Raw genomic sequence first — 21,431 nt, forward strand, 5'->3', positions numbered from 1 at the left:
TACTGAAGATAAAGGCATGGACAAGTTTTTCCAAATCCTGCTGTGACATTAGTCTTTTAATCCTATATATGTTCTTTAGGTGATAGTAGGCTGATTTAGTAACTGTTTTAATGTGACTGTTGAAACTCAGGTCAGAGTCCATGACTACACCTAGATTTCTGGCTTTATCTGTTGTTTTGAACAGCTACATTAGGAGACATCTACTGATACAAACGAACACAGTTAAAAAATATAGACATTAGACATCAATGTGTATTTTGGATGTTTATTTTCAAGGAGGTGCTGTTTATAGACTGAAGGAGGTGCTATGGAAACAATATAGCCCGAAATCTCAGAATTGATCAGTTCATTAAAGATACTAGGTTTTAGCCTGTAGTGTTTTCCTTAAAAACCTGCACGAACCTCGAGGGAAAGCACTGTAGTTACAAATTCATACACTAGGTGGTAGCATAGCCTTATCCCCACACCATTTCCCTTGTCCAGCAGCAAACTTTCTTTCCAAGATTCAAAATAATTAGAACAAAAATGATCAAGTACATGATGTCAAAATATTTTAAAAGCTTTTCAATCGTAAGACCTTAAATACAAATGTGCTTTGTATTCAGTTGATATTATAATACTGGATTTAAACAGAAACATCTGAAGAAAGATCTAGGATTAAACACATGCCTCTACGACAATATTATGTACGGTTATTAAATCTATGGAAAGTGTGTTTTCTCTGTGTGCACAGGTATGAGACAATCACTACCAATCAGTGTAGTGCAGATTTTGAGTGCTGCAGCCATGCCGACACCATGATGTCACGATAAAACCAAATGCAGTCTGGGCAGCAGGCCTCTGTGCTGTTAGAGAGAAAGAAAAAGACAATGGGTGAAGCTTTTGTAAAACTTTGACATAAAAGAACAGCTAAGATGTAAGTAGACACAACAGCAATTAATAAAGCCGCTTGGATCGTTTCACATCTTAACAAATATGTTATTGACTGAGCCTAGGAGGTCATGGTTTCTGTTTACTGTTGATTAATTTCCATTTGGCCAGGCGTTCATGAATCTTGGTGGAAATGTGAAGCACGGGTCGAGAAAGAACCCATTACATTTTGGAACGGATCTGAATCACAGAGAGGATACTGTGATTGAAACATTCACATCTTTAAGAAATGCTGCTTTACTCATTCGCAAATGACAAACTGTTATTCCTTACTGCAAGTTCATAGACAATGATGTCCTTAATTAAACCGCTGTGTTGTGGTGATACTGTACTATAGCTAAGGCCAGATAAAGACACATAAACTTCAAATTAACTTAAAGACCAGTGTTGACTTTTGACTTTCACTTGCGGAAACTACCTTGAAAGATGTCTACGCTCTCAAATTGCCTTTTTTAGTTTTATACTGTACTGTATGTTACAAGGCTTAAAAAAAAAACGAAATTCCGCTACATAAAGGCATATTTATTTACTACAAGGAGATATTGCTTCAACTTAAAGGTGACCTATTATGCAAAATGCACTTTTGTACGTCTTTTATACATGAATATGTGTCCCTGGTGTGTCAGGGAACTAACCAAGTGTCAGAAAACACAACCCTCTCTCTTTTCCTCCATACCCTGATCTCTAAAAGCGGGGCTGCAACGGATCTGATACAGATTCGAAATATCTCTGACGTCAGAACCAAGGAGCTCCGCCTATATGGGCAACTCTCCACCTGTCAGGAGGAGACAGCTACGGTCATTGCCGTTCGACGCTGTAGTCTGCCACAAAAGCAGCGAAGAAGACTTCTCACAGATTTAGCCCTTGCAAAAACAGGGCTAAAAAAGAGCAAATGGAGCGAAATGAGGCATGGCTAAAATGCGTGATCTGTTTGGTATTTTGAAAAAGAAAATTTGCAGACATGTTTTATATAGGTATGGCCCTACAATATATTATTCAAATATAGCATGATAGGTCCACTTTAAGGGTCCACTAGCGAAAAAAGGTGAAGAACTGCAGCTTTAAGGGACTGTGAGACCATTCACATGTAAAACAGCTGTCATATTTGGGAAGTAAAAACAGACAGTGGTTTATCAGTCTGTAGTGAAGGGCCTTGTCCTTTACTGCAGCTTCCTTCAAACGTTTTCATAGAATCAGTTGAAAGGTCTTCTAAATGGCAGAGGAGAGACTCACCCACATGGCCGTGTACTCTGGATGAGGAGGACACCAAGACCATTTGCCAACTTGTCTGTGAGGCTCATTGATCCATAAACAAAGTCTGCACTTCCCTGCCAAACAGGAAAGATTTTGGAGATTATTATATCTCTGTGAATAAAACATACATTCGATTATTTTCAGAGTGAGTGAAAAAGGATGAGAGGCAGTAAAAAGTGCTCTGATGCAAACCAACAACTACAAACCCTCCCATTTAATTTCACAGCTGACAGCTTTACAAAAGCTTCCTCCAACATGACTGTGATCGGGTGGCACCAGAATGAACGGACTGGTTAAATATTCTTAGTATAAAAACACAGGTTTAGTACACTGAAGATCCTCAGTTATTAACTCTCCTGTGACTGCATGGTTGACCCATTATGACGTGACATTTTAAACAAGAAGGTATCTGTTTGTGTTTGGCCTTGTGACGAGATGCATCTAGAAATCATTTCTCTTGAACCTAAACCTCAAAGTAAAACTGACTTTTGTATTTACTTCTGAAATGGCATGTGATTTTAAATATTTGTTTTCTGATGGATTAGCATTATTCTATTTTCTTTGGCCAACAAATCCCAAGACATGATCAACACTAACAATGTCTCCCTCTCACTACTTCAACTTTCCCATCCTGTTTATGTCCTCAATCCCCAAGCCCCTTTGTTTGTGTAAATCTTTAAAACTAGTCAAAACCAATTCAAATTAATGAAGTGCTCTCTTATTTCCTTATTCATCTGGCTGTTAAGCAAATGTTACTCGAGCAGAAGTCACACATTATTGCATTTACCACTACATGTGCAGACAGTTTATGAACAATCAGTAGATTTACATGAGCGCTTACACCAACATGACTATTTTTGTGGGGGTCGCTAACTGGAATTGTTGAGAACCATTGCTTTATGACGGAGGAATAAGAAATATCAGCCTTTTGATATCAACAGATATTGTGGATATAGGAGGAATTCATTATTTGTGGACCTTGTGGACTCTTCTACAAAGCTATAAAGTGATGTTGGTTCCCTACCGTCTGCTCCCCGATGAGAGTGGCCGTCATGGACAGGGACATGACCAGGATCGAGGCTGAACCGGCTCCCAGCAGCACAGCAGCTCCGTAGATCGTCTCAGCTCCCATGCTCTTGTCCACAAGCACCCAGACGGCGAAGCCAACTACCAACAACAGGCCGACCAAATAGGTAATCTGAGACAAAACACATTCATAATTTCAATACAACCTTTCTCTCAAATCACAAATGTATCATGCAACAGACATGAGTTAATAAAACTAAAGTTATGGCTAACATGTTAACAGAGTTGTTAGGTAGAGACTCACACTGATTCCCATGCGCTTGCTGACTGGTTTCATAACCAGAGAGCAAACGAAGCCGCTGACATACATCACTAGAGGTATGATGTAGTTCTGAAGAGAGAGGACATTTTTTATTTATTTTCTACACGGACGTTAATTCACATAATTAGTTGTGTAATCTTACCTTTGGTAACATCAGTGAGTTGGTGAGGTAAACTGAGATGTAGGTCTGGGATAAATTGACTATTAACCTGGTGCACATGTGCAGAACAGCCACCTGGTGCAAAATCCAACAAAGAAAACAGATTTGACATTTGTGTTAAGCATTTTGAATGTATGCATACACAGCTTCACATTTTATACTCATTCATTTTTTGGTTTTTACTCTTTTTCTAGGAAATATAAAAATTGTTTGGAACACTCTTTAATCTTACTGCATTGCAAATTAACAAGACATTCAGTGTTTTTTTGCATTGGAGTTGTTAATTTGGTCAGTGATCGTACTATTTTGAGATTTGACGTCGAGCCAAAATGAGTCACGTTTGACGAAGTTTAGATTTGCTTAATTTAAAAATTCTGCAATACCTAATAATGCAAGTGTAACTTTAACTAATATGGATGCAGACTTCACAACATAGAGCAATGAATGTAAGCTAATGGATCAGGTTATGACAGGAAAAGTACATTCACAAACAAAAATCAGCCGCTCAGATTTTGGACTCACCTGGTAGAAGGACGGCTCCTTCAGCCAATGCTTCCACTGAAACACAAGACCAGGCGACTCTTCCTGCAAGGTTGACGGTAGGATCCTCTGATTTTCACTCCTTGAATCGGTCACCTCCTCTTTAGTACCGATGTGGAATACCAGAGAGGATACATTTCATTTCATTTCAAACCTTTATTTATACAGATAAATCCCATTGAGATCATTGATCTCTTTTCCAAGGGAGACCTGCTCAAGTAGTTCCACATGAAACATAAAAACATAAACAGAACAACAAAAGGACATCATACAGCATCATTTACATAATTATCCACATGAACAGGTACCAATAGCTTCGGATTGACTAGCATCCAACCGAGCTTTAAAAACATTTAGTGGCACCAGATTGTTCAGTTTCCATTTAATTTGCAGACTATTCCAAGACAGAGGAGCTGCGCATCTAAAAGCTGTCTTCCCTAAGACGGTCCTAGCAGTTGGCACATTTAATAAAACCACTGCATTCGATCTCAGGCAGTAGCCACTTACAATTCTCCGAGAGATCAGGGAGCAAATATAAGATGGAAGTTTCCCTAACATGGCTTTGTATATAAAAATGTACCAGTGACTGAGCCTCCGTACAGTTAGTGAAAGCAAACCAGCCCTTGCATACAGGGTACAGTGATGGGTTAATGCTTTACAGTTTGTCACAAATCTCAGTGCACTGTGATACGCAGCATCTAACTTGACCAGGCAATTGGCAGGTGCATTCATATAGACCAGATCCCCATAGTCCAGCACAGGTAAAAAGGTCACAGTGACTAGCCTTTTCCTGGCCTCAAGCGAGAAACAGGACTTGTTCCTGTAGAAGAAACCTAGCCTAACCCTCAGTTTTTTTAGCAGGTTATTGACATGAAGTTTAAAAGTGAGACAATCATCAAGCCAGATACCAAGGTATTTGTAACGGGCAACAACTTCAAGTTTTGTTCCTTGCGTAGTTACAATATCCAAAACAGGCTCTGGTGTCTTTTTTGCTTTTGAAAAGAGCATTACCTTGGTTTTATCCACATTTAAAAGAAGCTTTAATTCAGAGAGCTAAGTCTGAATAGTGTTAAAAACAGCCTGTAATTTAACAACAGCCTCCTTAATGGAGGGACCTGCACAATACATTACAGTATCATCCGCATAAAAATGTAAAGTAGCTTCATCCACATTTTCTACTACGCTGTTAATATATATGGAGAATAAAAGTGGTCCTAAAACAGAACCTTGTGTTACACCATTAGAAATGTTTAACCACTCAGAAGACAGTCCATCAAAATGAACACATTGGGACCTTTCAGAGAGGTAGTTCACAAACCACCCCACTGCAAGGCTGGATATGCCAATACTGAGTAGCCTCTGCTTTAAGATACGATGATCAACGGTGTCAAACGCTTTGGAAAGGTCAATAAACAGAGCTGCACAACTCTGCTTATTATCTAAAATACTAGTAATGTCATTTACCACTTTCATTGTCGCAGTGATGGTGCTATGTTTCTTTCTGAATCCTGACTGATGTTTAGACAGGATATCATTTATACATAAAAACTCCTTTACTTGTTCACTCACAAGTCGTTCGAGCACCTTAGCCAGAACTGACAATTTAGAGATTGGCCTATAGTTATTTAAAATAGTTGCCTCCCCTCCTTTCAGTAAAGGCAAGACATAAGCAGAATTCCATACTTTTGGAATTGCATTTGTGCTGAGGGAGAGGTTAAAAAGAGAAGTAAGAGGTGGAGCAATAAAATCTGCAGCTATCTTTAAAAAGAAAGGTTCTAAGTTGTCCGGGCCAGCCGGTTTCCTAGGATCTAACTTGGATAATGCTTCATGAACAATACCAATAGTTAAAGGAGTAAAACTGAAAGGGTTTTCCAGACCACATTGTTCAGAGTCAAGGATTGGAGCGTTCACAGAAGCAGAAGTACAGTCAGTGACAGAATCAAACATAGAGCCACAAGACACAAAATGCTTATTAAAGCAATTTAGCATAGTAGCCCTGTCTGATATAGTGCCAGATGCTGTGGTGAGGCACGGAGGTAGCTCATTTGGGATATCACCAGTGGAAATCGATTTTATGGCTTTCCAAAATTTCCTAGGATTATTCAGGTTTTCTGTGGTAACCGACAAATAGTACTTTGATTTAGCACTTTTTATTTGAGATGTGAAGCTATTTCTTAGCTGCCTAAAACGTAGCCATTCTACCTCTGAGCCTGATTTCCTAGCCTTCGCCCAAGCATTATTTCTCTCATGAAGGAGACTGGACAGCTCAGCAGAAAACCAGGGATTGTTTCGTTCCTTCACTCTAAATGTACGCAGAGGTGCATGTCTATCTATAATTTTCATAAAACCAAGATAAAAATAAGACCATGCAGTTTCTACATCAGCACACAGATTGATTCTACCCCAATCAAAATCAAACAGATCATGTAAAAAACCCTGCTCCACAAAGTGTTTTTTGTCTCTCTTTGTGATGATACGTGGTTTAACCTTTTGGACCTTAGTGTCCCTAATTGTGGCCACAACACAGTGGTCACTCACATCATTAGCAAATACTCCCACAGATGAGTATTTATGTGGAACATTTGTTAAAATTATATCAATTAAGGAGGATTTATTTGGGGACTTAATATTTGGGCGAGTAAGACTGTCTATAATCTGGGTAAAATTCAATGAGGTACACAGGTCTTTAAAATCCTCTGACACAGAAGTTAACCAGTCCCAATTAAAATCACCAAGCAGCACTATTTCCTGGTAGGAAAGTTGTGATAACAGTTTTGCCAATGACGATAAAGAGTCCTTGACAGCCGAAGGGGCCCTGTAGCAGCCCACCACCATGACCTGTTGACCCTTTGTTACCTCAATATTCACGGCTAAAAATTCTAGCTGTTTACTAACAGATTTGGAAACCATATTAGTTACACAAAACTTATTTTTCACATAAATGGCAACGCCACCACCTTTTTTAGCCCGGTCAGTACGATATACACTGTAACCATTTATGTAAATGTCAGAGGCCAAAATTGATTTATCTAGCCACGTTTCTGATAAGACAATGACATCAGCATCAGTAGAACTCGCCCAAATACGGACAAAATCTAATTTAGGTAACAGACTACGCACATTTAAATGAATTAAACCTAGCCCAGATCTAGATATAAGATCAGCAGGAGTAGCTATTTGACTAATACTGCTAGGTGGACCTGGATTTGGCTGTACATTTCCTGATAGTAACAACAATAAAAATACCAAGCACCTTTTCCTCTTAATCAACACACATACATTGTCAGCTGTTCTAGAGTCACCAGCAAACTTCGCGAAAGTGAGATTAGAGCTCCAGTAGCCAGCATAACCAGGGCCAGAGTCTACAGACAGCGAGCGGTAGATTAGGTAAAAATAGTAACCCAATAATTGCACAAGTGTGTTACCTCTCTGACTGCCTCTATCCTCTTACTCTGAAAAGGGGGATGTCCACCTTGCCCAGGCTATCTGAGATGGAGGTGTCCATATTGTTCTGAGCCTGGAAGTGAAAGAGCAGCCAGGCCACTGTACACGGTGATATTGGCCACCACAGTGAAGGCATACCTACACAAAAAGGAATATCATTTTATGTTTTACCGTTACACCTGGTCTTATAGTTTGGACAGCATTTTGGTGTGAAAGAGATGAGGGAAATAAGAAATAGGAGAGATTGGGTAGGAAGCCAGAGAAAAGATTTGATGGAAGAATTGACCCTCATGATTTCAGATACAGAACGATAACAAATATTCCAGTCTGAAAACTGTTCATTTTCATGTGATGACTTTGACAAAAGGTCATTTTGCAGACATCATTACCACATCTGTCTATTTATTCCTGATACCGTTGCTGAACTGTTAAAGCTTACTGTGAACTGCAAATGTTGTTGCTCTATCAAAGTTATGTACAGTATAATCACCAGGAAATGTTCTAAAGGACATAATGATAATGAGTTTAACTTTGCTCCACTGTTAACCAATTGATCAGAGAGGAACCAAGTCACACAAGCTTTGACGCCTGAATAAAAAAAATTGACTGCGTGTTTCAACAAAAGGTTGATTCTGCATCAGAGATTCCTCATAAGGTGAAACTGCAGCTCTCAGAATTTAGATGAGACAACAACCGAATTTAGTAAATCCACAGATCATTTCTGTGGTGACCATTATTCAGATAGTGGTTATTTGTTAGCGCCCTTTGGCAATAACCTTTGTTGAGTATAAATGTGTTGGCACCTGATATAAACATCCAGCCCCTAGTGGCTCCTGTGCTGTGAGTAATTGTTGTTCAGTTGGTGCAAATAAACACAATAGCGTGTTCTGTGGTGCTTCAAACAAGTACGTTACAAGTTAGTCAAATATTAGCCTTCCCTATCCTGAGCCACACCAGCCGCCTATGACTTCATGTTTGTTTTTTCAGCTTTTAGTAGTTTTGTAAGTCTCTTTGCAGCTGTTTTTATCTGTGTAGTTGTTTTGTGTCTTTGAAGTCATTTTTGGTCTCCGAGTGACATTCTGTAGGTGAAGGTCAGGGGGGCACAGGCCTGTGTCTGGTAGGTCTGCCAGTAATCTATTACTTAGTTTAGCATGAAAACCGGACACGGCTAGCCTTTCAACAGCTAGCCGGGCTCTGTCTGGCATAGGCGGCGCCAGGAGGGCGCTATAGGGGGTGCTGAAGCTCCCCCTAGGATAGCCATAGCACCCCCCAAGCACCCCCAATAAATGTATGTCTTTTTTTATTTTTACGTGTGAAATTCATAATTTGAAAAACGATTGATTCGAAAATAATATGCCACAGTACAGAACAACTACTTCTGGGTCTCTGTGTTTCATTCAAGCTCTGCTCTGCGCGTGCGTGCGTGCGTGCGTGTGTGTGTGTGGGCGTGCAGTTAGTGTGATTAAGCGAGCGAGAGAGAGCACACCGTGCCAGGGACCGTGTTGTTAGCATCTATTTAGCTAGCTGCACTAACGGATAGAAGGAGCTGTTTCTACAACAAGGTGAAGGGAATGTCCTCTCCTGTCAGACTGAGGGACTCAGGTGAGCTAAAGGACTCTGAGTGTTTAGATCGTTAACTTTAGTCTAAGTTATCTCAGTGGGTCTCAAACGGTTTGGTCATGATTTATGTAAACAATTATTTCCGAGGCATACCTTCATATGATCATTATAGTTATAAAAAAATAAGAGAATAAATGAAAAACAGTTATGAAATACTATGACAGTAAAACATATACAATACACTTTAAAAAGGAGAGTGATTTGTAAAATATCCATAAAGAAAAAGTACATCTGTTTACAGTTCTGTTTCATATGGGTGTTGAGAGATGTATCCATAGATCTCTTAATTTTGCTCTCAAAGTACACCAGATTGATGCATTTAACTCCAATATTAAAAAAAAATGCCCCCAGACCCCCCCCCCTACAGGATATTAGGTCCACCCCCCACTTATAAAAATAGCACTTTACCACAGTTTACACCTATATGCCGTGAGCTGATTATCGAGCCTTCATTGTAACAAGAATACTGTGTATGTGCGTGTGGGGAGTGTAGCGGTAGAAAATTCAACTGTAGCGCCCGGTAGATTAAGGGAAAACCCTAAATGTTTGAGCACCCTCTGTGAAACCTCAAGCTATACCCAAAAGAAAATCTCTAGCACCGCCACTGCTGCGTGGAGGTAAAAAAATCTGCATTCCATCACATCTAAGCTATTGTTTGTTTAGTTCATACATAACCAACGTTTAGCTGTTTTTGACAGACGCAAGAGATGTTTTCGCGAGGAGCAGTAGCCTAACTTTAGTTTTTTTCCAAAAAATGGTCGAACCGACTTTTACTTTGAATATAGGATAGGAGATGTACATAATACACACATATATAAATATCCTATATTTAAAAGGAAAAGTCGGTATAAAACTTGTTTTTTGTTCATTTTCAATCCCGAGTGTCTACGTGATGACGTCACCCACCTGTACGCGGTGAGCTCCACCCTGTCACTCTCGCTGGACACGAGCACCGGGATGAGGGAGAGGTGAGAGATCTGAGTGGCTGCCCATCCGATCTGGAAGATGATGATGAAGGGCGAGAAGTAAAGTATTTGAGCCCACTGAGGAGTGCTGTCGTTACAGGCCAGGCATGGGTTGAAAATGAATGGTAAAGAAACAAGGACACAAATCGTTCCTGGGAAACAAAAAGCGGATTGTTTTATTATTTGTAAGAATGATTAGATTCTACTACATTTTGAGAATAAAAAATGTATCTTTACCCCACCACATTTATTTATCTGCAGGTTGAGACTTTTGATAGAAAATATGAACTAATCAATTATTATTTATGCTATTCACTGCAAAATGTATGTGATGTTCACAGATTAATGTTTCACCAATAATATGTAATATAACATATGAACCCGGTAAGAGTCACCTTGCATGATTGCTAACATCAAGTGCATATTTATGATGACACTGTTACTTGAGTAAAGTTTTAAAAGAAGGATTTTAAGCTGCAGTATTTAGGCTTTACTTGATGAAGATCTGAATACTGATTATAAATAGTTTTCTGTATGATAGCCTACGTTGTGCTATTTTTGCTTGAAATAGTTCTGTACTTTTATTTAAGTCAACACATGTTCTCGGGTAGGCTACTTACCAAACAAGTGCCAGGTTTTTCTCTTGCCGTAGAAGCACGATGTTTTGTCGGATTGATGATATCCAACCAAAGGCGTAGAGACTCCGTCAGCTATCTGCCCGATCAGCAGCAACACACCTGCATAGGTGCTTCGGAAGCCGAGCACGGAGTGGAGGTAGACCAGCAGGTAGGTGAACCACATGGAGGAGCACAGGTCGTTGAGGAAATGTCCTGCAGCGAAACAAACCCTTCTGCAGGCTGACAGAGAGCTACCAGCAGGCACAAACTGCTCCATGATTGATTTGACTCCTGTGATAAAACTTCCTTTATTCACAATAAGAGATCTGTCGTTGTCATATTTACAAATACATAATGCAAATAGTTACACTAACAGAGCAAAACACAGTTCAACCTTGTTCTGAGCATCTCCAAAAATATCCTTAATTGTTAATCATAAAATAAATCGCAATGTAATGGATTATGTCAAGCTGGGTCCCCATGCTGGTCAGCTGAACCGGTTAATCGTTCAGCTAAATAATTAACAACAAAAGCTCTTTTCAGCTATGAGCGGCACCTAAATCAACGTTAACACCTAGGACTTCACGCGTAAAGGCGCACTGCTGGCGCGCGTCCTTGCAGCATCCGGAGATGTGTCCTGTCTCTAAAGCAGACTACACGCCTCCGGTGTGGTAACATTAATCAATAACAAAGCGGTGGTCATGAACTGTGAAAACTCGTGAGTTACAACACAGTTACCAAACACAGTTGGTTCCTCTTTCTGTTCTTCACATGGCGAGTGATTCAAACCCACTTTAGTCCTCTTAGTCATGCTTACACTAACAAACATATCCCCTTCATAACTTAAACAAAATGATTTGTAAACACAAAAATAAAGAGGATGAGATTAAATGCAAGCAAAAAGTGTAAATATTTCTTCTGTTTTTACATCGCATTTGTGTTTGGGTTTGTAAGTGGAAAAACACCATAACTTCCTTTTCATTACACACATGTTATAGTGATCATGGTATGGGTTAGGGTTAGTTTAAATTGAATGCTCTTGAGGCTCAGGCGGTGTTTTTAAAGGGCACTCATTCACAAAAGTTGAGTAATTCAGTTCTGGGGTGGAGCTTTGTAAAGGCTGAAAAAAACCTGGGCTTGACACATAACATTTTTTACAAAAAGCCTGCATTACAAACTGGACATGTTGGGTTTAAAGTGTCAAGAAAGGTGTATGAAAGATACCACCCACCTGCATTGTGGGAAATGTAGGATCAGTGTTTTCTGGACCCTGTTTCTAAGAATAACTTGCTGCTGCTTTGATTTAAACCTGTTTTAAAAAATAATCTGTTCATATATAGTCAAATATGTAAGTAATTACTATTACATACATAGTAGTGTATTAATCTGTTTCGAGTCCCTCATTTTTATGCATGTGCAATATCAATATAGCTTGAGTACTCTAAATAACTAAAGGCATTACACGTTGCAATCTCTGATGGGCTAGAAACTTCAGGAGGGGATTTAAAACAATCTTGAACACAGGCAGAGACAGACATACATATTGGCTTGAAAACTAAAAAGGAATGATCAAAGAGGTATACGTTAAGAGCTTCAACAATTATAGTCGATTACAAATAAAGGATTGCAAAAACATTCTATAAGTCAAATAACTTCTTTTTTTTGTTGAAAAATGACAAGCATTGAATGGTTCAAGGTTTTCAAATGTGAGAATGTTCAACTCATTCGCAGCTCTACAAGGAACTACAGCAGCAGCAAGGAACTCAAAGGGAAAATGTTTTTGTTACAGTTCAGTGCATTTTGAATTTTGGAAAGGTTCCTTTGTTATCAGGCTCAGAAACAAACAGCAGCCCATTAACTTCAGAGACGATGTAGCCACGTAGTCTGTGGATGTAGCTCACAAACAAGAAACCTCATTAAGGCCATGTCTGACTGTGACCTCCTGACAAAAAGAAACGATAGTTCAAACATACCAGACAGCACGCTCTCACCCACACAATCCAGATCTCTCTCCAGACCCAACAACACAACTGTACAGATGTGTTGATTTTTCATTGTCAGGGGGAAGGGATGTATACTATTATGTTAGAGCAAATGGTGTGCACACAGCCATTAAAAACATTAACTTACAAAAACCTCCACATTCTCACACACACACACACACACACACACACACACACACACACACACACACACACACACACACACACACACACACACACACACACACACACACACACACACACACACACACACACACACACACACACACACACACACACACACACACACACACACACACACACACACACACACACACACACACACACACACACACACACACATCCAGTGAGCATTTGGGACAGATTAGATAAAATCTCATTGCGGGACACTCAATTGAGCTTTAAACATTTTACTTAAAAAAGGCACAAACTATGATTTCATGGTAAATTATTTTTGATGTAAGAAATAAAAATGGAAAGACATATCCTTTTTTTTTCATGTAAATCGACAACATTTTTCCATAACTCAGATATAAGCGTTGTGAAGGACTCTTCCTAGATCAGTCTTTATTAGGTTGTTTTTCTTAATTGTTAATTTCAAACCCTTAAGTTTTCCACTGTAATTGTTTTATTTTTTCCAAAAGTGCAATAATAATAATAATAAGAGAGCTTAATATCTGTTTCTCTCGATCTCCCACAGTACCTGAGGCCAGTGACTGTGCTACAAAGTCCACGTTGACAGACAGAAAGAAAGCCAGTGAAGAAAACAAATGGAACTCCAGAACACAACATAAAAATAAGTTTTCAATGCAATGGATTTGGAAAACTGAGGATTCAATTACAAAAAAAAGAAAAACATAAAAATCCTCCAAATTTTGTTTTAGAGATGAAATGCTTCCTGTGTCGCTCAGATTTAACATCAGCATGGTTCACCTTTTCCTCTTTACCTTGATCCCAAAACACACACCAAAGGAAGAAAAGAAAATCCTAATAGGAGCAGATTTCTTTCATGTGAACCACTCAAATGGTTCCCCTGATCAACAGCTGACAACAGGTGCTCTTATGGAATCTAGAATACACAACTGTTTCAAACAGTATCTTTTTTCATATTCAAGCCACGGTATTCGAGTTTCATTGTTACAGCCTTTTTTAAAACTTTTTCTCAAGCCTCCGTTGTAATGCAGGTACGTTTATTTTTCGTCGATAAAGGAATCAAGAGTCTGTTGTGGAGTCAGTAGGACTGCAACATTCCTTAAACTCGCCAGTAGCAGGGAGCACTGAGAACGAGAAAGAGACAGCGCGAGGGGGGGGAGGGTACAGAGTGACAGTGGGAATAAGGTGAGAGGGATAAAGAGGTGAGAGGGGAGCTGGAAAGAGATAGGGGACAGAGGGGGAGTCTGTGTAGTTGCTTCCATTTAAAACTTGACAGTGACCACAATGTTTCAAGTTCTCTCCGTGCTCTTCTTTCACTTGTGCCTCTGGAGGGCTTTCCTCTTTCTCCTTTTGAAGAAACAACAGCACCTGCAGGACAACAAAGGAACACTTTCAGTTCAGAAATAAAACATTTTGAGACACATCCATACAAAATATATTTGTTTATCAAAAAAGCATTTAACACACTGCTGGTTAGGGTTGGGTTTCAATAGCTCATGCACTGAATCACCTACGATCAACCTTCACCTCATAAAAAGCAAAGCGCAAAGTAGAAAACTTTCAGTGCATTTACATGCTTTCTCCAATTAGTCTGTTAGTTATCGTCATGTAAAACAAGAAACCTCGTTTCCGTAGTTGAGCTAGTGGATAAGATATTCCTAATTTTCCTTAAATACATTTTTCCTAGAGAAAGTAGAGTCTTGGCCATCTAAACCCCGTTTCTAATCTGCTTTTTACAAATAAACATGGCCTGACAAAGACTATGAGATAATAGAGATACATTTTTATAATTAAAATAATTCAATCCCGAGTCTGACTAAAACAAAAAGTAGACTCTCAGGCTAAATGGATTGGTTTTGGATGCTGCACAACTGTTTGTAAAATGTAAATCAGGAAGCAACATACAACATGTATTGTATCACAACATCAGTTAAGATAAGTGAGTAACGCTTCCTTCATAATGTCTGGGAAGGGGAGTAATCAAATGAAGATTGAGAAAATAATATTTTTTTTTCTGAGATCAAATTGACCCCGGTATTTAGAATCTTTAAAATGCTATTAAACCCCAACCCTACTGCTGGGACAGCCGTTTCATACTTGGTTTCGTCAGCCACTTCAACCTCGGTGGGAGCGTTGATGGGAGCGTTGGAGTGTCCGGCTGTGGGATCATCAGTGTTCAGCTCGCCATTTGTTGAACTCATCACCTGCAAGAGGACAGACAGGAAACAAGAACAATCAAACAGATATACTGAGAAGCACTGACAGCAGGGTGGGGATGAACGCTCACATACACATTTGTAACCTTGTTTAACTCTAGTTATGTTTCCTCTCAGATAAGGAGAGCCTCAGCATGAAATCTTCACAGAAACTTCACAGAAATGCAAAGCTTAGGCTCCCATTTGTTCATGTTTGTCTTGAAACAAAAGTTAGGTGCCCACATAGACATTGAAACAGGCTTGCTGTTATCAGTCCTCCTGGTTCAAATTACCTTTAAGCTTCACAGCAATAAGTTCAATGTCTTAAAGTTGAAGCACTTAGTGTAAGTGAGCTGTAGACTGGTGAGTTTAAATGTGTGGATTTAGTCCGACTTTGACAGTCTTGCTACTGTTGAACTCAAATTAAATATAATTAAACTGAAATGTGTCCCTCAAAACGTTTTAAATCTCCAAATTGAACAAACTCTGACAGCTGAAGCGTTTCATTAGCTTCAGATAAAAAGAAAATATGAAAAAGGTCTTTAAATATGTCCCTCATTTTGCTTAGTATTAGTACAGGAGGAATGGTAACATCTATTTTGGTTTGAGTATAAGAGCACGTAAATACTGTTGTAAAAAACACGTGAACATTTTTGAACATACCCCTTTAAAGCTGCAATTCTATAAGCCAACAGTAGGTGGCATATTTGTTCCACAATTACTACAGAAGCCACTGCTTTTTTAAAAAAGGCATACAATTGGCCTTTTTAAGTTAGTTCAAGTAACATAGTTCAAGATTTTTTCATTTCATGTAGATGGCTCTACCAGAATTCTATTTAGGGAATTTAAAAACAATTATACATCTAATCTGCTTTTGGCTTATCAATTAATAATGTGTTTTCTAATGATTTAACATTCTTCATTTTATGAGGTTTGCATGACAGTCGCTTTTAAATGCCATCTTTGCATGGCCCTTCCTGTGGGCTGCCTGCACAGCAGATGAGACGAAGGAAGCAGTGAGTGCGAACAGAACAAGCAAAGCACTGACACACAGGGATTCAAACAGTGGGATGCAGACAGAGAGAGAGAGACAGAGAGAGACGGAGAGAGACAGAGAGCACCTGACAGGCAGGCAGTGCAGATTCAGTGTGAGAGGGGGGGTCAGACACATACAGAACATGTGGTTTCATGCATTAGCCACCAGAGCAGCAGCAGCAGCAGCAGCAGCAGTACCTGAACAGAGCCCCCCAGCCGCTCAGCTGTGAGGTGCGACCCCAGAGTCTCCTTATTTGTCACTGGAGTGGGCTGAGACTCACTTCCTTTGGGCTCAGGCGACTTGACGCAAAGAGCAAAAAGGGTTGAGGCAGGTGTTCGTGAAGGGGTGAGAAGGAGGAGGAGGAGTGGGGGGGGAAGGTTGTGGGGTGAGGGCGAGACAACGTTGTGGTGGGAGGGGGGGTGAGGGTAGGGGTGTTGAGGGAGGAGGGACAAGGAGGAAGGGGAGTGAATGAAAACAAAAACAAAAAAATTAAAGAAGACATCCTCCAAGCAGAAGCGGGCTTGTTAAGACAAACTATGTTAATAGAGGAGTAGAGGGAAGCTACATTTAATGCGAAGCACAGAATAACACACTGTCAAAGTCATGCAGGAGTAAAAGAAAACAGCCTTGGTCCCCTCAACTAGCTCTGCATATTCAACAGACACACAATACTACTACTGTATTGAGAATTTGAGTAACAACATCACAGGTTTAAATAAGAGTATTTTTTTTCTAACATTGTACTTTTATTTGTAGACATTCAAATATTTAATAATCAATAATATAACCTGAAACTACAGGTTACAGGTTCGTACAGTCATGGGAAATGTGCTGTGAACTGGAGGCGGTGCTTTGTGAGGTTCAAAAGGGCGGCAAGACGTTGCCCAGCCAATCTTGTAACATGGAGAGCCGTAAAAAGAGGTTAGAGTCCAATCATAAAATCTAATGCACTCCCTTTGTGGCTGTACGGGAAACAATGAGTCAGACTCATCAAGTAAAACAACCAAATTTACGGGTTTTGCGTCTAATAGACAATCTGACAATCAGGTTGTCAGAAATCCTTCTGATAGACGCCGTCTATCAGAAGGATTTCTTTATAATGATCTACCCTTTCACTGAACAACCAAAGAACAAGGCTCGGACAGCATGCTAACAAAAGGACTAAATAAAAAACAAATATATAAATTCAACACTTTGTCACACACTAAGCATATAGCTTGTCATTACTGGTATGAACAATGCAAATTGCATTTTCAACTCATGCATGCAATGACTGGAGCTAAGAGTGGCAAGGTGTGAATAATAAATTGAAGCTGAAAACGGTGCTTTGTTTCCCAGCTGGAGGAGAAACTGCCTCATGATCGTGCACGTCGACTCATCTACTGCATCCAGCAGCCGGACTGTAGACATGAATCAAGGAGAAGTGGAACTGAACGGCAGCCATTTTCTCCAGGAAGTTCATTACACTTGGACAGAACAAAAGAAGCCTGGCAGAGGAACCTGAATGACCAGGCCGGCTGGTTGGTCGGTCAGATGGCTGCTTGACAGATTGGTTGATGGGAGTGATGTTTGTTGTGTTTTACTGCTGATGGCCTCACCTGGTTTTTGGTCTGCTGTTGTGCTTTGTCTCTGCTGCTGGGCTGCAGGGGCGTGTCACCGGGGATAGGGCCTATTGGTGTGGGCTGTAGGTGAGACAAAGAAACCAACAGTGTCAACATTCAGACCATTTAAAAAGGGACAGTTTAACCCAAAACCGAGTTGTAAAGTGCTTGAGATGTCTGAGTTCGACTGTCAAACAGATATACTGAGAAGCACTGACAGCAGATACACACTCAAGAGTAATATCTCTTTCTGAGATCGTGACCCAGTTGTTAATAGTTTCATCTAGGAACTGCTTACTTTCTACAGATGTATACCCCCCAGCCGTATGAGAAGAAACAAGGAAGGACGAGGGGCTAATGTTTACTTGTTGCTGCTTTTATCAATGTTTGTTAGTAAATAAAAATACTACAGGTAAGAGGAAAACTTGTATTTCTCATTCAGGGGTGAACTGTCCCTTCTAAAGAGAAATAAAAACAACATGTAAATATCAAACCCCCATAATGTGAGCCATTTTATGCGACAGGTTTTCAAAATGACTTGGTTATGATCTAATTGACAATGTTTTCAGTAAGAACAATAAATCAACTACAGCCTGAAAGACTTGGCTGTCTAATCAAAGGAAGAGGGTAAGGATGAGTTGTTTCAGTAAGTGGCACTCACAAGTGATTTGCCGACCCAGTCATATTCATAGTCAAAGACGTAGCTGTTCCTGTCGAACAGATCAGTGAAGAGCTTCCTCAAGTAGTCATAATCAGGCTTCTCAAAGAAGTCCAGCCTCCTCACATAGCGCAGGTAGGTGGCCATCTCTTCTGTAGCAAAGGAGAAAACGTTAACTTGCAATCTGGTTGAATAAGACCGAAATTAAATTAAATGGAAAACAAAAGGAAACTGTTTGGTTCTACTGACCAGGGAAGCTTTCACAAAGCACTTCAATGGGTGTCGCTCGTTTGGTGTCCCCGATTTTCTGATACCTCTCCTTCAAAGTGTCCGCCTGAAAGGAGACAAGAAAAAGGGCATATTACACTCAAATTAACACAAATACCCAGTGGTGGGCAGTTTAAACACATGGGTGTAGTATTCAAATGTGTTTTATATGAGGCAATTATCTCACAGGGAGATGCAAATCCAGGTTGCTCGTTTTGAATTATTGAGACAAAACACAGATATGAAGAGCACTAAGGGCTGCTGCTTGTGTCTATTTTTTTTCCAAGACACTTCAGACTCTCAGCCAGTTACCAGAAAAACAGGAGCACTCGTTCAGCACAATCCTACACCACTTTTACCAGAAAATGTAGCAACAACTCAATAGAAGTTCAGATCTGATAATGCAAACGTCTGTATTTGTCACAACAACAACAACAACAACAACAACAACAACAAGGCAGAGAGATTGTGGTGTTAGATAATGCTCATCATGTTCCTTCATTGTTTCTCCAACTAGGGCGACCCTTTCTTTAACTGAAAATTGGCCCTTTAATAGTGTTTTATTCGCCAGATAGTTTATAGATTTTTTTATCTTGACGGCCAATTTGTATATTTTCAACTTTTTAATGCCGTTTTATTTCTATTTTGAGATGTTTACATTTTAGAATTGTTTATTTCTACTCTTTTAATTTCTATTTATGGGCAATGCCTTGTTTTTTATGCTGCTGCAACGCAAACATTTCCCAACCTGGGATCAATAAAGTACATTTGATCTCATCTTCGACAGGAAGCATTCTTTTCAGAAAGTCTTCTTGGGAAACAGGATTTGAATGAAGTGGTAAATGTACGTATTACAGTGTCATTCTATAGATCCACTTTACACCAGTTCAATGCATCTAAAATGGTTGCACTTCATCAACTGATCATCAGACCAGTTCATCAGCAGTCTAGTGTTGCTAATGTTAACCCACTATCCTCACTACACTGTAGCATTGTGCTGTTATACTTCATCTGGTCACTCTACTCCTCATTGTATTTTGATGCTAACCGTCATGATGTGTGTTGGTGAAAACTAGTTTTGCCTCGAGCCACCAGACATCCCCCACAGTCATCTACCAGGAGCTTCCTCCCACATAGCAAATGTTCAGATGAGGCGTCGTGTCTTCCAGTCCTTTCTTTGTACACCTTTGACTTTGACGCCTGCAGACAGCCCATAAACAGCAGCTATAACCTGCCCTCCTTGCACCTGTCGTCACACCTGTGTTTCCTGTCTTTTATCTCTCTCAGTGCACTGCACGCAAGGAGCTGGATGTCTTTGTTGAAATGCATAAGGGAACCCACATTTACAGAAGTTCTAAGTTTGCCTTAGGCTTTAGAAATATAAAACATTCCCAGAGGTATAAATTGTTTTTCTGAGGGTCTTTTAGGTTCAACAAACAATATAGCTGGATCAGTGGGGAGACCTTGAAATGTCCCCAGTGTTAGAGGAGGATGATGATGATGATAGCTCTTTGTCGCTGAGGTCTTGCTGATGATAGCTATAGAAGAGGTCATGTACTGAAGAGTGCAGCAGGCAAATGTGCATCTCTATTCTAAGCATTAAGAGGATTACAGGAGACTAATATAAATCAGTATGTCCCCACATTTGGATGATATTAAATAGTACCTTCAGGCCCTGCCAGGGAAGACTTCCTCGGAGGAAGTACATGAACATGTGACCCAGCGCCTCCAGATCATCCCTTCTGCTTTGCTCTGGAAGAAACAAGAGAAAATGGTGTTACCCGTGTGAAATTAATTAATTGTATAGCCAGCTGGTAAGGTTAACAGGCGGCTGAGCAGTATGAAATGCAACATAATTATCCAGGACTTGAAATTGTACATTATAAAAGGCTATGATTAAGCTGAGAGGGTGGGGGGGCAAATCCTGCAACTCACTGCGTTCACACCGGACGCGATGCGATGTTTGGGGGCGGCGCGATTACATGTAAAGGACAGACGCGAATTCGCTCCGGCGGCAAGCATGAAGCGGTGGACGCGAATTCCGCGGCGCGATTGAGGCGATTGAAGGGGGCCGCGACAAACGCTCAAGTTCAATTTTTTCAACTCGAGCGTCATATTCGCGTGACACGATCTCGCGGTAGCCAATCAGCGGTGAGGATCTCAACCAGAAAACATCAGCCGTTAGCTGTTAGCACACAGAGCTCACAGCTCCTCATATCTGTTCAGAAACTAGACAAAAGTTAAACAAGTACAAACCACAGACTGTCTGTGTCATGGCGAATACAGTCGCTGGTTTATTCATGTCTGTAGGCCGTTGTTATGAGTGTGGACGGAGCATATACAACGTTAGCTTAGCCTGGTCGACTCGATCTTCATTCAGAAAACAAGCATTTTAAAAAGGTTTTTCGCCTGCCGTCTGTCTGCAGACTTGTCAAAGCATTAATTCATGGTTTTTACTAACTGGTATCAGTATGTAGTTACTTCGGCATCATTTAGAAACATGTATTACAATTTAATCACGGTAAAATATGTTCATTTTGTTGTAGTTGTAGCCCCCGAGCCAGTGCGTCTTGTTTGAATGACACGAGTAAACACAGCTGACTGCCGCGGTGAAACTCGAGCGTTTAGAGCGATGCGATA

The 21,431-nt window shown here is 40.1% G+C and overlaps 2 protein-coding genes across 5 annotated transcripts in view; both read right to left on the reverse strand.

Annotated features, from left to right (window-relative positions):
* Positions 1–209: 209 nt before the first annotated feature.
* mfsd12b (major facilitator superfamily domain containing 12b) lies at positions 210–13,107 on the reverse strand. Its single transcript, XM_034080759.2, is given in 11 exon segments — positions 210–845; positions 2,164–2,258; positions 3,209–3,382; positions 3,515–3,601; positions 3,675–3,767; positions 4,215–4,362; positions 7,557–7,594; positions 7,684–7,777; positions 7,779–7,814; positions 10,203–10,413; positions 10,882–13,107. Coding segments are annotated over 11 exon segments (1,341 nt in total). The 5' UTR covers positions 11,156–13,107; the 3' UTR covers positions 210–754.
* A 362-nt stretch (positions 13,108–13,469) lies between these two features.
* The window catches only part of csnk1g2b (casein kinase 1, gamma 2b), a 57,379-nt gene continuing 49,417 nt past the window's right edge, over positions 13,470–21,431 (reverse strand). Inside the window, exons 6-12 of one of the 4 annotated variants that reach the window (XM_034080758.2) lie at positions 20,458–20,543; positions 18,774–18,858; positions 18,528–18,676; positions 17,864–17,947; positions 16,463–16,564; positions 15,132–15,238; positions 13,470–14,402 (exon numbers count right to left, since the gene is read on the reverse strand). In XM_034080758.2, coding sequence (XP_033936649.1) covers positions 14,348–14,402; positions 15,132–15,238; positions 16,463–16,564; positions 17,864–17,947; positions 18,528–18,676; positions 18,774–18,858; positions 20,458–20,543 — 668 coding nt within the window. In that variant the 3' untranslated portion in view covers positions 13,470–14,347. Of the gene's footprint in view, positions 14,403–15,131; positions 15,239–16,375; positions 16,565–17,863; positions 17,948–18,527; positions 18,677–18,773; positions 18,859–20,457; positions 20,544–21,431 lie in introns of those variants that run through there. The other 3 variants (XM_034080756.2, XM_034080755.2, XM_034080754.2) reach the window with 3 other exon arrangements.

This window comes from Pseudochaenichthys georgianus, chromosome 4 (assembly GCF_902827115.2).
Source record: "Pseudochaenichthys georgianus chromosome 4, fPseGeo1.2, whole genome shotgun sequence".
NCBI classification, from domain to species: domain Eukaryota; kingdom Metazoa; phylum Chordata; class Actinopteri; order Perciformes; family Channichthyidae; genus Pseudochaenichthys; species Pseudochaenichthys georgianus.